The sequence below is a fragment of the Schistocerca piceifrons genome, chromosome 5 (genome assembly GCF_021461385.2).
Source record: "Schistocerca piceifrons isolate TAMUIC-IGC-003096 chromosome 5, iqSchPice1.1, whole genome shotgun sequence".
Lineage (NCBI taxonomy): Eukaryota > Metazoa > Arthropoda > Insecta > Orthoptera > Acrididae > Schistocerca > Schistocerca piceifrons.
In genome coordinates this window covers 426,754,578-426,767,771 of record NC_060142.1, presented here as the reverse complement: position 1 = coordinate 426,767,771, position 13,194 = coordinate 426,754,578, and the positions used below count along the sequence as shown (strand labels likewise).

The 13,194-nt window shown below is 44.5% G+C and overlaps 1 protein-coding gene across 1 annotated transcript in view; it reads left to right on the top strand.

Annotated features, from left to right (window-relative positions):
* Positions 1 to 13,194, top strand: part of LOC124797819 (urocanate hydratase-like) — a 376,388-nt gene that overhangs the window by 52,877 nt on the left and 310,317 nt on the right. The window contains exon 5 of the mRNA XM_047260847.1: positions 8,778 to 8,844. Within this exon, the coding sequence (XP_047116803.1) occupies positions 8,778 to 8,844 (67 nt within the window). The remainder of the gene's footprint in view (positions 1 to 8,777; positions 8,845 to 13,194) is intronic.

The following is a 13,194-nucleotide window of genomic DNA, read 5'->3' as shown; positions in this document are numbered from 1 at the left end:
GAAAAAAACCTACGCAGTTTTTCGGAAGACCGATTAACTTGGTTAATCCATCAATATTTTATGGATTCCATTGAAGCTATCCTCTGCAGAGTGTTGTGCCATGACCCGCCTTTTCGATGAAAGATGTCTGTTTCCTTGCTCTTTCATTTCTTCGTCGCCTGTTTTCCGTTTCAAAACACACAATATTTACTTCACTCGTATCTCTGAGATATTAACGATCTTCATTATATATAGATTCGGACACTTTCGTAAGCTCGTTCATCAACCACTGCATCTGAAACTTAATCTATAGTGAGCGGTTGGTTCTTGGCCTACCGCGTGATTTGGCTGTTGTGAAAGCCACATGCTTGCTTTTCCAAAAGAAGGTCAGCCATTCTGGTTACATACAGTTTCGTGTTCATTGCCTTGAAGCGTAAAGACGAATCTGGATGTGGACCTATATTTGAAGGAGCACGGTGTTCTGATGAAATTACCGGTAATACCGTGCCAGTTTATTTACTGGGCTGAGTTATGTTCCACAATTTGAGGTCAGGTCGTGCTTTTGTATCATTCTGCGATTCGTATAATTCCACATATTTACATAAAGTGCTGTATCCTTCAATAGTTTGCGAATTGTTAAGAACTAGCTGCAGAGCCCGGCGTTGCCAGAGATGTTTAATATCTGTCAAAAGAAGCGATTGGTGGGAAGACTTATATTGGACCGACAGTGCTCACCATCGAAGAACATTGCCGAGAACATCAGAGGCACACTCGACTTGGGTACCCCAACAAGTCGGCGGTCGCAGAGCACTGTTTGTCCGAAAATCACAAAATGGACTACCAACATACCAGGGTCCTCGCACAGACATCTAAATATTGGGACAGCGTCGTTAGAGAGGCTATCGAAATTCGTACCAGGGATAGACTCATCAACCGAGATGGCGGCTACAACCTCAGCAGGGCATGGGAACCGGCATTGAGTCTAATTAAAAAGACGCTCACCAAAGGAAACGAACGGGCGACTAGGGCGGACGAGGCAATTACACCGACGCCACAACAGACGTCGACGCCAGCGTCTCACCGACCGCTGACGCGCAAGCTCGGACCCCAGAGAGAACGCCTCGCGAGGGGAGGGATTTAAGACGGCCGCATACCCTCAGGAGTTCAGTTCGTCAGCGCACCTGACGATGGCTACATGTCTGATCGCCGAAATATTGTGCCCGTTGGACACTATGGACTGGCAGTAAACCCGTGGACTGTTCGAGCAAGAAATACGCCGGGAGAAACTGAAGAAATACATTGTAAACTTGATTTTTCCAGTATGCAGTCAATTTTTTAAACTGTTTTTCAGTAATTATTTATTTAATTTACCACCATGGAAGAAATAATATATGTAATTTACAACTGTATGCCAAATTTCTGCTTCTGTACAATATTTTAGAGAAATGCCCTTGTAGCCTCTGCAAACACTATCCAATTAGGCAGTCCTATTTCATATTACGCAGAGTTTTCAGTTGCAATAATGTCATTAACCTTGGAGAGTAAAATCATGTGCTTCCGAAAAATGAGGTGGGGGGGGGGGGGGGGTTTGACTGTGTAACATCCCATTTCCTGCCTGCACCTGTCCACTATTATGGTGGGAAGGATCAGTTTACTGTTGCAGAGAGAAAGGAGTTTGGCCTGAAGATGATGGCCCAATATTTCCCCAATCTTCTTAAACAGATTGTGGTCGGAGCCGATTAGACTAATTTCAATGGCGAATCATTTCCCCATGACTGCTTTTGTTTTAGAGAATTTCCTCAAAGTCGAAGCACCACCTCACACAGGAGCAAAGCGGCAATCGGAAATGGCCAGTGAGAATGCCTTCAGTTGGTTCCTCATTCTGATTGGCTGAAAGACATAAAAGTTACATTCCGTGGAGGGGTTTGGGAGTCTCGAATTTGGGGAGTCGGCCGGTAGCTCTCATGAGGCGCTTAGGTGGTGTTGCCTCTGGGTCGGAGGTCTGTTTTTGCAGCGCATTACAGAAGTCGTAAGATGGAAAACTGCGAAATTTCGAAAGTGCGTTCCAGAGCGTGGATTTCAGGTTGAGTTATTCCAGTTTTCTAGACGCTTGTTGCCCTGTACAGAGTGTGTAGATGCGCTGTAGACAGGACCTGCAAATTAAGTTATCGAATCAAATAGCTAACTGGGTGATGGTGTTTAGTGAATAAAGTGGAGTTGGTGAGGGTTTCCGTGGCAATCTCAGTGCGGTGGTTTTGTGCGACTCTTCCCCTATATGTTTTGAGCTGTTTACCAGCTTTCTTGTCTGAGAATTGTCTGTGTGATCTAGGCGCTCAGTCCGGAACCGCGCGACTGCTACGGTCGCATGTTCGAATCCTGCCTCGGGCATGGATGTGTGTGATGTCCTTAGGTTGGTTAGGTTTAAGTAGTTCTAAGTTCTAGGGGACTGATGACCACAGATGTTAAGTCCCATGGTGCTCAGAGCCATTTGAACCACTGTCTGCGTGAGTTCCTCGGAGCCAGCTGGAGGTGGTGTGTGAACTGCTAGCGGTGAACATGTTCCAGTGGACGGATCTCGAAATGTTGCTGAAATGATAAGACTGCTACAGAGATTTTAAGTGTTGCATTTGGATTGGCGAGAAATTTAACACGGTTTCGTGGGCCAAAGCGAGGCTGGCGGCCATTATTTGTGCTAATTTTAAAAATGTAGCAATGCAGAGAATTAAGCTGGATTCGCCAACAAATGCTTCAGAATAAATCAGTGGAGCAGTATATCCCTTAATGTATCTCGAGGGCCACGCACCGGCGAGTTTGATTCCGCGCGACGCCACGGGCACTCAGAAGCACGGACGAAAGGACGGTTTCGCCTGGAACACAAAAAAGGAGGGGAGGGACAGTAGTAGTCCAAGTGCCCTCCGGCACCCGTCGCAATGTGACTTGCAGAATATAGACGTACATGTAGGTGTAGGATCGCGCAGGTATCCCATCAGGTTCCGTAAGCTTCTCTGTACTGAGCAGTTTTTATTAGTTATAATTTCCGCCCTCATGAATATAAATACACTCATACTCATAAATTAAGCTTAATGCTGATACATGGTGAAACATGGTGGGCGTTTTGCGGGTTTAAATCACCTCGGGGTATGACCATGCGGTGCATTTGACCTGCGGTCGTCGCACGGTGGCGCTGGCAGCAGTCCACATACGCAGAGGTGTGTTGGTGCATGTCAGAGTACGGTGTAGCGAGTAAGTGTGCAGACGTTTTCAGTTTTGCTAATTGTGACTGTGTGTTGAAAAGGGCTCAAAGAACACATATTTATGACGTTATGAGGGGTAGAATACCAGGGCGACTAAGGGCTGGTCAAACACAGCAGGTCGTATCACGGGCCCTCCGTGTGCCACAAAGTGTGATCTCAAGGTTAAGGCAACTATTCTAGCAGACAGTAAACGTGTCCAGGCGGTGCAGTACAGGACGTCCACAGTGTACAACACCACAAGAAGACCGATATCTCACCATCAGTGACCGCAGACGGCCACGGAGTACTGCATGTACCCTTGCTCGGGACCTTACTGCAGCCACTGTAACAGTTGTCTCCACAGTCTATAGACGACTGAAAAGACATGGTTTATTCACCCGGAAACCTACAAGGTGCATTACACTGACCCCTGGTCACAGGTGAGTCCGTAAAGCCTGGTGTCAAGAACACAGTACATGGTCATTGGAACAGTGGGCCGACCGCTGTGGCCGAGCGGTTCTAGGTGGTTCAGTCCAGAACCAAGCTGCTGCTATTGTCGCAGGTTCGAATCCTGCCTCTGGCATGCATATGTGTGATGTCCTTAGGTTTAAGTAGTTCTAAGTCTAGGGGACTGATGACCTCAGATGTTAAGTCCCATAGTGGTTAGAGCCATTTGAACCATTTGGAACAGTGTCCTTTGGGAAGAGTCCAGGTATAGACTGAACAGTGATTCTCGCCGGGTTTTCATCTGCCGTGAACAAGGAACCAGATACAAACCCCTTAATGTCCTTGAAAGGGACGTATATGGAAGTCGTGGTTTGCTGGTGTGGCGTGGGATTACGATTGGTGTACGTACACCCCTGCATGTCTTTGACAGAGGAACTGTAACAGGTCAGGTGTATCGGGAGGTCGTTTTGTACTAGTATGTCCGCCTTTTCAGGGCCACCTTTCTCCTAATAGATGATAACGCACAGCCTCACCGAGCTGCCACCGTGGAGGAGAACCTTGAAACTGAAGATATCAGGCTAATGGAGTGGCCTGCCTGTTCTGCATACCTAACCCCATCGAGCATGTCTGGGATGCTCTCGATCGACGTATTCAGCACGTCTTCAAACCCCTAGGACACTTCAGGAGCTGCGACAGACACTGGTGCAAGAATGGGAGGCTATACCGCAGCAGCTGCTGACCACTTGATCCAGAGTATGCCAACCCGTTGTGCGGCCTGTGTGCCTGTGCATGGTGATCACATGCCATATTGATGTTGGGGTATCTGCGCAGGGAACAGTGGCGTTTTGTAGCATATCTGTTTCGAGACGGTTTTCTCAACTTATCACCAACACCGTGGACTTACAGATCTGTGTCGTGTGTGTTCCCTACTTGCCTATGCTATCACATTCTGCAATTATCCTTAATTTATGAACATGAGTGTATATGAGTTTGGTATTTGCCCGACGATTGAAAACAGGTACTGTTGTACGATCTTCACTCTAGAACAGTATCGGAGAATCGAATTCAGTGTTTCGAGCATATCTGCGTCATCCTCAATTTAGATACCAGTGTGAACGCAGGGCGGGAGTACAATTTTAGGTAAAATCAAAACTTATCATATTTTGTGTTTTGAAAATGTTACTTTATCATTTATTGAATGCTCCTCGCATTACGCTTTCATGCTTATTTTGGCTTCCTATAATTTTCGTGTGTCAGCGCAGCAACTTCATTTACATTTTTGATGAAGCTGTCTTTACTTTCGTAGCGCCCTTTGACGGTCAACCAAGCCTGGATTTTCCAATGCTTCTCAACTCTGGTTAGCATATACATTATACTGTCCATTTCCTCTCAGAGATGAATGCTTCAGATAACTTTCAGTTTGTTTCGTGCCCTGGATCAGTGTTCAGTAATCTCTGTACTATCTGGATGTCGAACTCTAGCTGTCTGAATGGTTCAGCCAATGATTCTCGTGTTTCGTTTCTTGCATTATTACAGTATGGCTGCCACGAATTGTCACGAGAACAATGAAAATATTTTTCGTTTATTGCTCCATCATCAGCCTATTACATCGCATATTGATATAAAATTCAAAGTCAGAAAAAGTAAAGAATTCTTTATCACGTACAGACTGGTGGAAATTTTGTGCCTAATTACAACTTGTAGGACTACGCAGATGATAGGAATCTGCCGGCAAGTCGAAGTTCCATGCTCTGAAATCAGAGATCTACATCCAGGTAGTACAGATTGTCTCACATTTACAGACGTACGTTACTAGACTGGCAATACCGTATACAGTATCACTGGTGTCACTGAAGCCAGCAATTTAGAGTCCCAATATGGCGGCGAGCGCAAAGGACGCGTAAACAGCTGTATATTTACTGATAAAACAACCGAAAGAGATGGGAATAAACTGATACAACTACGTTACTTTTAGAGTTTTGACATAATGGTCGTGTTTGGCTCTAGTTTTTCGTACAGCAGACAGAAGGTAAAAGGAAAGGAACATGTCTCAAGGCAAGCATAACTAAAAACATCTTACGTATTTTTGCTTTTGTACTATACGTAAGCCTAAATAATTGCATTACCGTTTTTTTCTTATCTGAAACGCCGACCCTGTTTAAATATTCTGTGTATATTTTAAGATGTTCAATAATCTAGTATTAATAGACGTAGCTTAATGATTTGCTTTTAACTAGTTTCCATCAGCTTCGTCTTTTCTTCGAATAGTATGCTCGTTATTAAAGTGATCCTGTACGTAGAACGTGTTATTTATCTTTGGTAACAAGTGTCTTTATTCATTTTGATGGCTCTTTCGATAACTGCGGTTTCTTTTATATATAGTTACTCTTCTCATAACACGATTCTACGTTATATGTGTTAACTAATACGCACATATTTGCTAAACTGCAGATATTCTTTAAACCATCTCGTAAAGCCTACAACACCATTCCGTTTCAGAAAACCGAGTTAGTACCACACATAAACTTCCTGACGCCGCCAAACATCAAGCTCCAGTAAAAGCAGCGTCTTTATCAGTCTAGTAATGTATGTCTGTACTCACACTGAATACAGTCAGCAGTATTAATGTAGTCGCGAAGTAAATAGAATATATCAGAGATTATAAACGACCTTAAAATTCTTTGCATCAATATCTGTCAGATTTAAGCAGTAATCTGTAAACTACGCAGATGTCGAACTCCAGATATCAGAATATGGTGGCCGAAGACGCTCGTATTTCGTTTCTTGCCTAATTACAACGTGGCTGCCACGAAATGTCACCAGAACGCAAAATGAAAATACTTTTCGATTCTGCTCCCACATCAGCTTTTTACATCGCATGTCAATATAAAATTCAAAACCAGATACAGTTAATAAAGAAATCTTTATTATGTACATTCCGGTGTAAACTTTTTGCCTGATTACGACATGGCGAACTATGCAGATGACAAGAATCTGCAGACTTGCTGAAGTTCCATCCTCTGAGATCAAAGATCTACATTCATGTAGTATAGAGATCACTAAATTTATAGTAACACCTACAAAAAATAAGACAACGTGACACGCAGTGTGTTCCAACAAGAACAAATTCTCAATTGTATGCGAAATACCGTCGCCGGGTGTGTCAGATCAAAAGGTACCACAATTGATACATATATGATGCTCATATATTAACATACTACAGTAAGATGTAACTACAATTACGACATTTCTAACGCAGATATCAGTTACATCTAATATATAAAACTGTCCACACCAAACGCATCTCAAATAGAAAATACGTAATGTAGTAAGTATAGTATAGTATAGTCATCGATACTTTCATACACATTTGACTCATCCATGCGTAACAGATTTTATGCTGTGTAATAGGTGGCTTATGAAACTGGGCGACGCTCGAAACTAATCAGCCAATAAATAATTAGCAGATTTCGAAGTAAACATTTAAAAATGTCTTTTCTCCATATTTGAGAGCTACAAAGCGCTACGTTCAAATGGTTCAAATGGCTCTGACAGGGGAACCTCCCCATCGGACCCCCCTCAGATTTAGTTATAAGCTGGCACAGTGGATAGGCCTTGAAAAACTGAACACAGATCAATCAAGAAAACAGGAAGAAGTTGTGTGGAACCGTGAAAAAAATTAGTAAAATATACAAACTTAGTAGTCCATGCGCAAGATAAGCAACATCAAGGAATCACTGCAATAAGTTTAGTGTCTGTGTTTTGCGACCGCACCGCAAAACCGTGCGATTAGTAGACGAAAGGACGTGCCTCTCCAATGGGTACCGAAAACATTTGATCGCAAGGTCATAGGTCAACCGATTCCTCCACGGGAAAACACGTCTGATATATTCTATACGACACTGGTGACGGCATGTGCGTCACATGACAGGAATATGTTGTCGTCCCGCCTAACTTGTACACTTAGCGAATGGGTAAAAAGATTCTTCTACCTTGCCCGATTTAGGTTTTCTTGTGGATGTGATAATCACCCCCAAAAAGTGATGAAAACATAAGAGTTTGTCACATAAACTGAAAATAAAAAATTAAACTTTTCGCTTGAGGGAAGACTTGAACCTAGGACCTCCCGTTCCGTTGCCGCTCTCGCTAACCACGGGACCACGGCGCTCTTTGACGCCCAGTGTCCTTGATGTTGCCTATCTTTGCATGGACTACTCAGTTTGTATATTTTACTAATTTTTTTCACAGTTCCACATAACTTCTTCCTGTTTTCTCGATTGATCTGTGTTCAGTTTTTCAAGGCCTATCCACTGTGCCAACTTATAACTAAATCTGAGGGGGGTGCGATAGGGAGGTTCCCTTGTGAGAACTATGGGACTTAACATGTGAGGTCATCAGTTCCCTAGAACTTAGAACTACTTAAACCTAACCTAAGGACATCACACACATCCATGCCCGAGGCAGGTTTCGAACCTGCGACCGTAGCAGTCGCGCGGTTCCAGACTGAAGCGCCTAGAAACGCTCGGTCACCGCGGCCGGCTAAAGCGCGACATACTAAAAGCGTATATAAACTATTCTGCTGTTTCTCTTAATATTCAGTAGATGTAATCACTGATGTTAAAACAGGCTTATGTAAGTCTTTGGATTACCCGAGCCACAATGTAGCCGTTAGAAGCCGGTTCCGTAAATTGCTCACGGTAGTTTACAGAACAAGCATTTAGTACGATCCCATATGAATTCTATGTGCGGCATCTGATTTAATCGCGTTACATGTAAAAAAATCCCGTTACTCTCCCAACACCCTGCACATATTATTTGTCGATATCATCCTATTAGCCACAGGAAGTGCAACCCATATATTGCATAATATCGCGGCCCCATGACAGCAACTGGACATGGGCAAATTTTTGTCATCGATCTTGGATGTAGCACATTTGTGCAACACAGTTGTGCCCACAACATACCCAGCTTTTGCGGCAATACCCTCATGTCTTCCTGAGATTTGCTGTTTCTGTGAATTTTTCAGCACTTCGAAAAATGCCTGCACACTGAAGAATTCTAGCTCTGCCAACTTTTCTTTTACCAAACTTTCTCACTCGCACTCGCTGCTTGTTGCAGGTACGGCCAGATGACCGCGGGAAGCTTCTGTTACATCGGGCCGCAGGGCATCGTCCACGGCACTACGGTGAGTACACAGCACAAGCCGTTGGTGGTCGCTTTGTCATCGACGTACTCCGGTCAAAGGTTGCGGTTCGTTTAGCTGAGGTATATTGTGTAAGCCGTCTCACACACCTTCCTACAGCAGGTTGACAACTCCCGTATTCTAATTTAATCTCCATGAGCAGTAACACAGTTCTCGTGACAGAATACTTCCATTCATGTCATTTTGTAACGATATTTCAAAACTAACTTCGTTTCTTGAAGGAGAAGTATAATGGTTTTTGGCGCTCTTGTATTACCTCCTGTCAGTTGTGATGAATGAAAATGAAATGAGTCTGTGGCTTTATTGGTCGGAAGACCCAACCTATGGTAGTGTGGTCTAGTTGTGCAAATCTTTCTACCTGACGCCACTTTGGCGATTTGCACGTCGATGATGATGAGATGGAATGATGACAAAATAAATACCCACTCACTCAGCGGAAAAAAAATCCTCGACCCGGCCGGGAATAGAACGGGGACTCCAGGATCTAAATAGAGCAACGCTAAACAGTAGATCACGAGTACGGATACCAGTTACCATGATTCTTCACCAAGCTGGTGGAGTAAAAGATTTAATTGTTCTCGGCTAGATGGCTAACACGTGACATGCTTCAGTCATTCGATTGTACTGTAATTCGGAATTCGGAATTGAAAAGAGAGGCCAGGCAATGAGATTTCGCAACAGTAATCATATTGTCAGTAGCCCTCTTCAAACTTTTTGAACTTGAACTCAGCATCACACCACTTACCTCAATCAGTACAGCGTCCGTGAAACCGGCCAATCTTATGGTTCTTTTCTTGCTTTCAGCCGATCGCCATACCCCAAATAGCCTATTCGTCTCGTTACTGTAGAATCATTCGGCACAGTTATCTGGATACATCCCACGAAATGCGCTACAACACGAGCATACGAACGACTGGCAAAACACTGTTCAACAACAACAAAAATGACATGGTCGCCAGCAGAACTGCACTATTCTGCAGACGTCGTATGACCTCTACCCATTACGTTGGCGTCTCTGTTTATCGTCGGTAACATCTGTGGTGCCATCTTCTGTGGCTGATCTAACGAATGAGTGCAACTCCATTTACGGACACATTTCTTGCAGCGGTATACCGTAGATCTCTAGAAGAGGGTAGCGTTCCAAAAGATTGGAAAAGAGCACAGGTCATCCCCGTTTTCAAGAAGGGACGTCGAGCAGATGTGCAGAACTACAGACCTATATCTCTAACGTCGATCAGTTGTAGAATTTTGGAACACGTATTATGTTCGAGTATAATGACTTTTCTGGAGACTAGAAATCTACTCTGTAGGAATCAGCATGGGTAATCAGCATGGGTTTCGAAGAAGACGATCGTGTGAAACCCAGCTAGCGCTATTCGTCCACGAGACTCAGAGGACCATAGACACGGGTTCCCAGGTAGATGCCGCGTTTCTTGACATCCGCAAGGCGTTCGATGCAGTTCCCCACAGTCGTTTAATGAACAAAGTAAGAGCATGTGGACTATCAGACCAACTGTGTGATTGGATTGAAGAGTTCCTAGATAACAGAATGCAGCATGTCATTCTCAATGGAGAGAAGTCTTCCGAAGTAAGAGTGATTTCAGGTGTGCCGCAGGGGAGTATAAAATTTGTATTGAAATGCAGGAGGATCTGCAACGAATTGACGCATGGTGCAGGGACTGGCAATTGAATCTCAATGTAGACAAGTATAATGCGCTACGAACACATGGAAAGAAAGATCATTTATCATTTAGCTACAATATAGCAGGTCAGCAACTGGAAGCAGTTAATTTCATAAATTATCTGGGAGTAGGCATTAGGAGTGATTTAAAATGGAATGATCATATAAAATTAATCGTCGGTAAAGCAGGTGCCAGACTGAGATTCATTGGAAGAATCCTAAGGAAATGCAGTCCGAAAACAAAGGAAGTAGGTTACAGTACACTTGTTCGCCCACTGCTTGAATACTGCTCAGCAGTGTGGGATCCGTACCAGATAGGGCTGATAGAAGAGATAGAGAAGATCCAACGGAGAGCAGCGCGCTTCGTTACAGGGTCATTCAGTAATCGCGAAAGCGTTACAGAGATGATAGATAAACTCCAGAGGAATACTCTGCAGGAGAGACGCTCAGTAGCTCGGTACGGGCTTTTGTTGAAGTTTCGAGAAAGTACCTTCACCGAGGAGTCAAGCAGTATATTGCTCCCTCCTACGTATATCTCGCGAAGAGACCATGAGGATGAAATCAGAGAGATTAGAGCCCACACAGAGGCATACCGACAATCTTTCTTTCCACGAACAATACGAGACTGGAATAGGAGGGAGAACCGGTAGAGGTACTGAAGGTACACGCCGCCACACACCGTCAGGTGGCCTGCGGAGTATGGCTGTAGATGTAGATTTATTTTCATATGCGCGACTATTAGACCACTCTGTACAAGCGTATTACACTGTGCGTGAAACTGTCTGCCAAAGACGCCGTTCCTGGCAAGTTTACGCACAGACTGTCGCTGTTCTCCCCCTTGTCCGTTTGCTGCAGGAGACTGATAGCTGCGTCGTTGGCAGCACGCTGCCCGCTGCGTGTGACGCGGCGGGCCTCGCAGTGAAAGAGGCCACCGAGCTGCGACTGCGGAAGCGACGCCTGAGCCCCAATATATCCGCGTCCGTCTTTTGTACGACGCGGGACAATGCGAGCAGACGTTAATAAAAGCCGGCGCGGCCCGCCTGTTCGGCAGTTGCCGTCAGCCCGAGCCAGCCGAAAGGATTTGCGCATTTAATCTCCAGCCGTGCATATCTGCTGCGGTGTGCTCGTGTCCGTCGCCGAAACGCGACATCCAACACAGCTGCTTGTCCGGTAGTCGCATCGATTTTATGCCAACATTTAGAACTTCACATAAGGACGTAGGCTTGCGCGGCCAGAGTCGTTAACATAAAAGTGTTCTACTTACGGCCCCTTGACGTACAGGTCCAGATAAATCTCAGTTTTTCCCCGCCAGATCGTAGTTCCGCCGGAAGTCACGAATGGCGATCTTGAAAGCCATAGGCATATAGTAGACAGTCAGAACCTCAAAATGGCTGAGATTTTATGGACAAGTACGGAGTATAACCGAAGTTTATCTGCAAGTTTTGACGAGTGTCGTGAAACCGTGGACGATAACTGTGGCCTCGTGCAGGCAATACGCCTTTCAACAACACGGTGCACCGGTTGATACGAGCCATTTAGTCCAAAACTGGCTCTCGGGTAACGTAGACATGTTCTGGTCAAAGGCGTTCTGGCCCCCGAGTAGCCAGGATTTGAAACCGCTCGACTACTACGTCTGGAGCGTAGTCGAAAGAGTTACCAATAAGATGAGGTACCCTAATGTCGGATCTCTGCGAACAACTATCGAAGTAGCAATCGCGAATATGGACAGCGCTGTTTTAAAGAGTGCTTCAGGACAAGATTGGAGGCAGTCATTGCGGCTGAACGCCGTTATATCGAGTAAAGATACTCTTGAAAGGTATCACTCGTATCACTCCTTATATCTAAAAGGATTTTCCATTTTCATTTGTACTTTGTTTTAATAAATTTCATCCACATCTTCGTGTATATCTACGTGACTACTCTGTTATCACAATTAACAGCCTCGCAGAGGGTTCAATGGACCACCTTCAAGCTGTCTCTCTACCGTTCCACTCGCGAACGGCACGCGGGAAAAACGAGCACTTAAATTTTTCTGTGCGAGCCCTGATTTCTCTGATTTTATCGTGATGATCATTTCTCCCTATGTACGTGGGTGTCAACAGGAAGTTTTCTCAATCGGAGGAGAAAACTGGTGATTGAAATTTCATGAGAAGATCCCGTCGCAACGAAAAACGCCTTTGTTTTAATGATTGCCACTCCAATCCATGTGTCATGTTTGTGACACTATTTCCCCTATTTCGCGATAATACAAAAAGAGCTGCCATTCTCTGTACTTTCTCGATGGCATCCGTCAGTCCCACCTGATGCGGAACCCACCTCGCACAGTAATACTCCAGAATAGGGCGGACAAGCGTGGTGTAAGCAGTCTCTTTAGTAACCTGTTGCACCTTCTAAGTGTTCTCCCAATGAATCGCAGTCTTTGGTTTGCTCTAACCACAATATTATCTATGTGATCGTTCCAATTTAGTTTATTTGTAATTGTAATCCCTAAGCATTTAGCTGAATTTACAGTCTTCAGATTTGTGTGACTTATCGCGAAATCGAAATTTAGCTGATTTCTTTTAGTACTCATGTGAATAACTTCACACTTTTCCTTATTCAGGGTCAATTGCCACTTTTCGCGCCATACAGATATTTTACCTAAATCATTT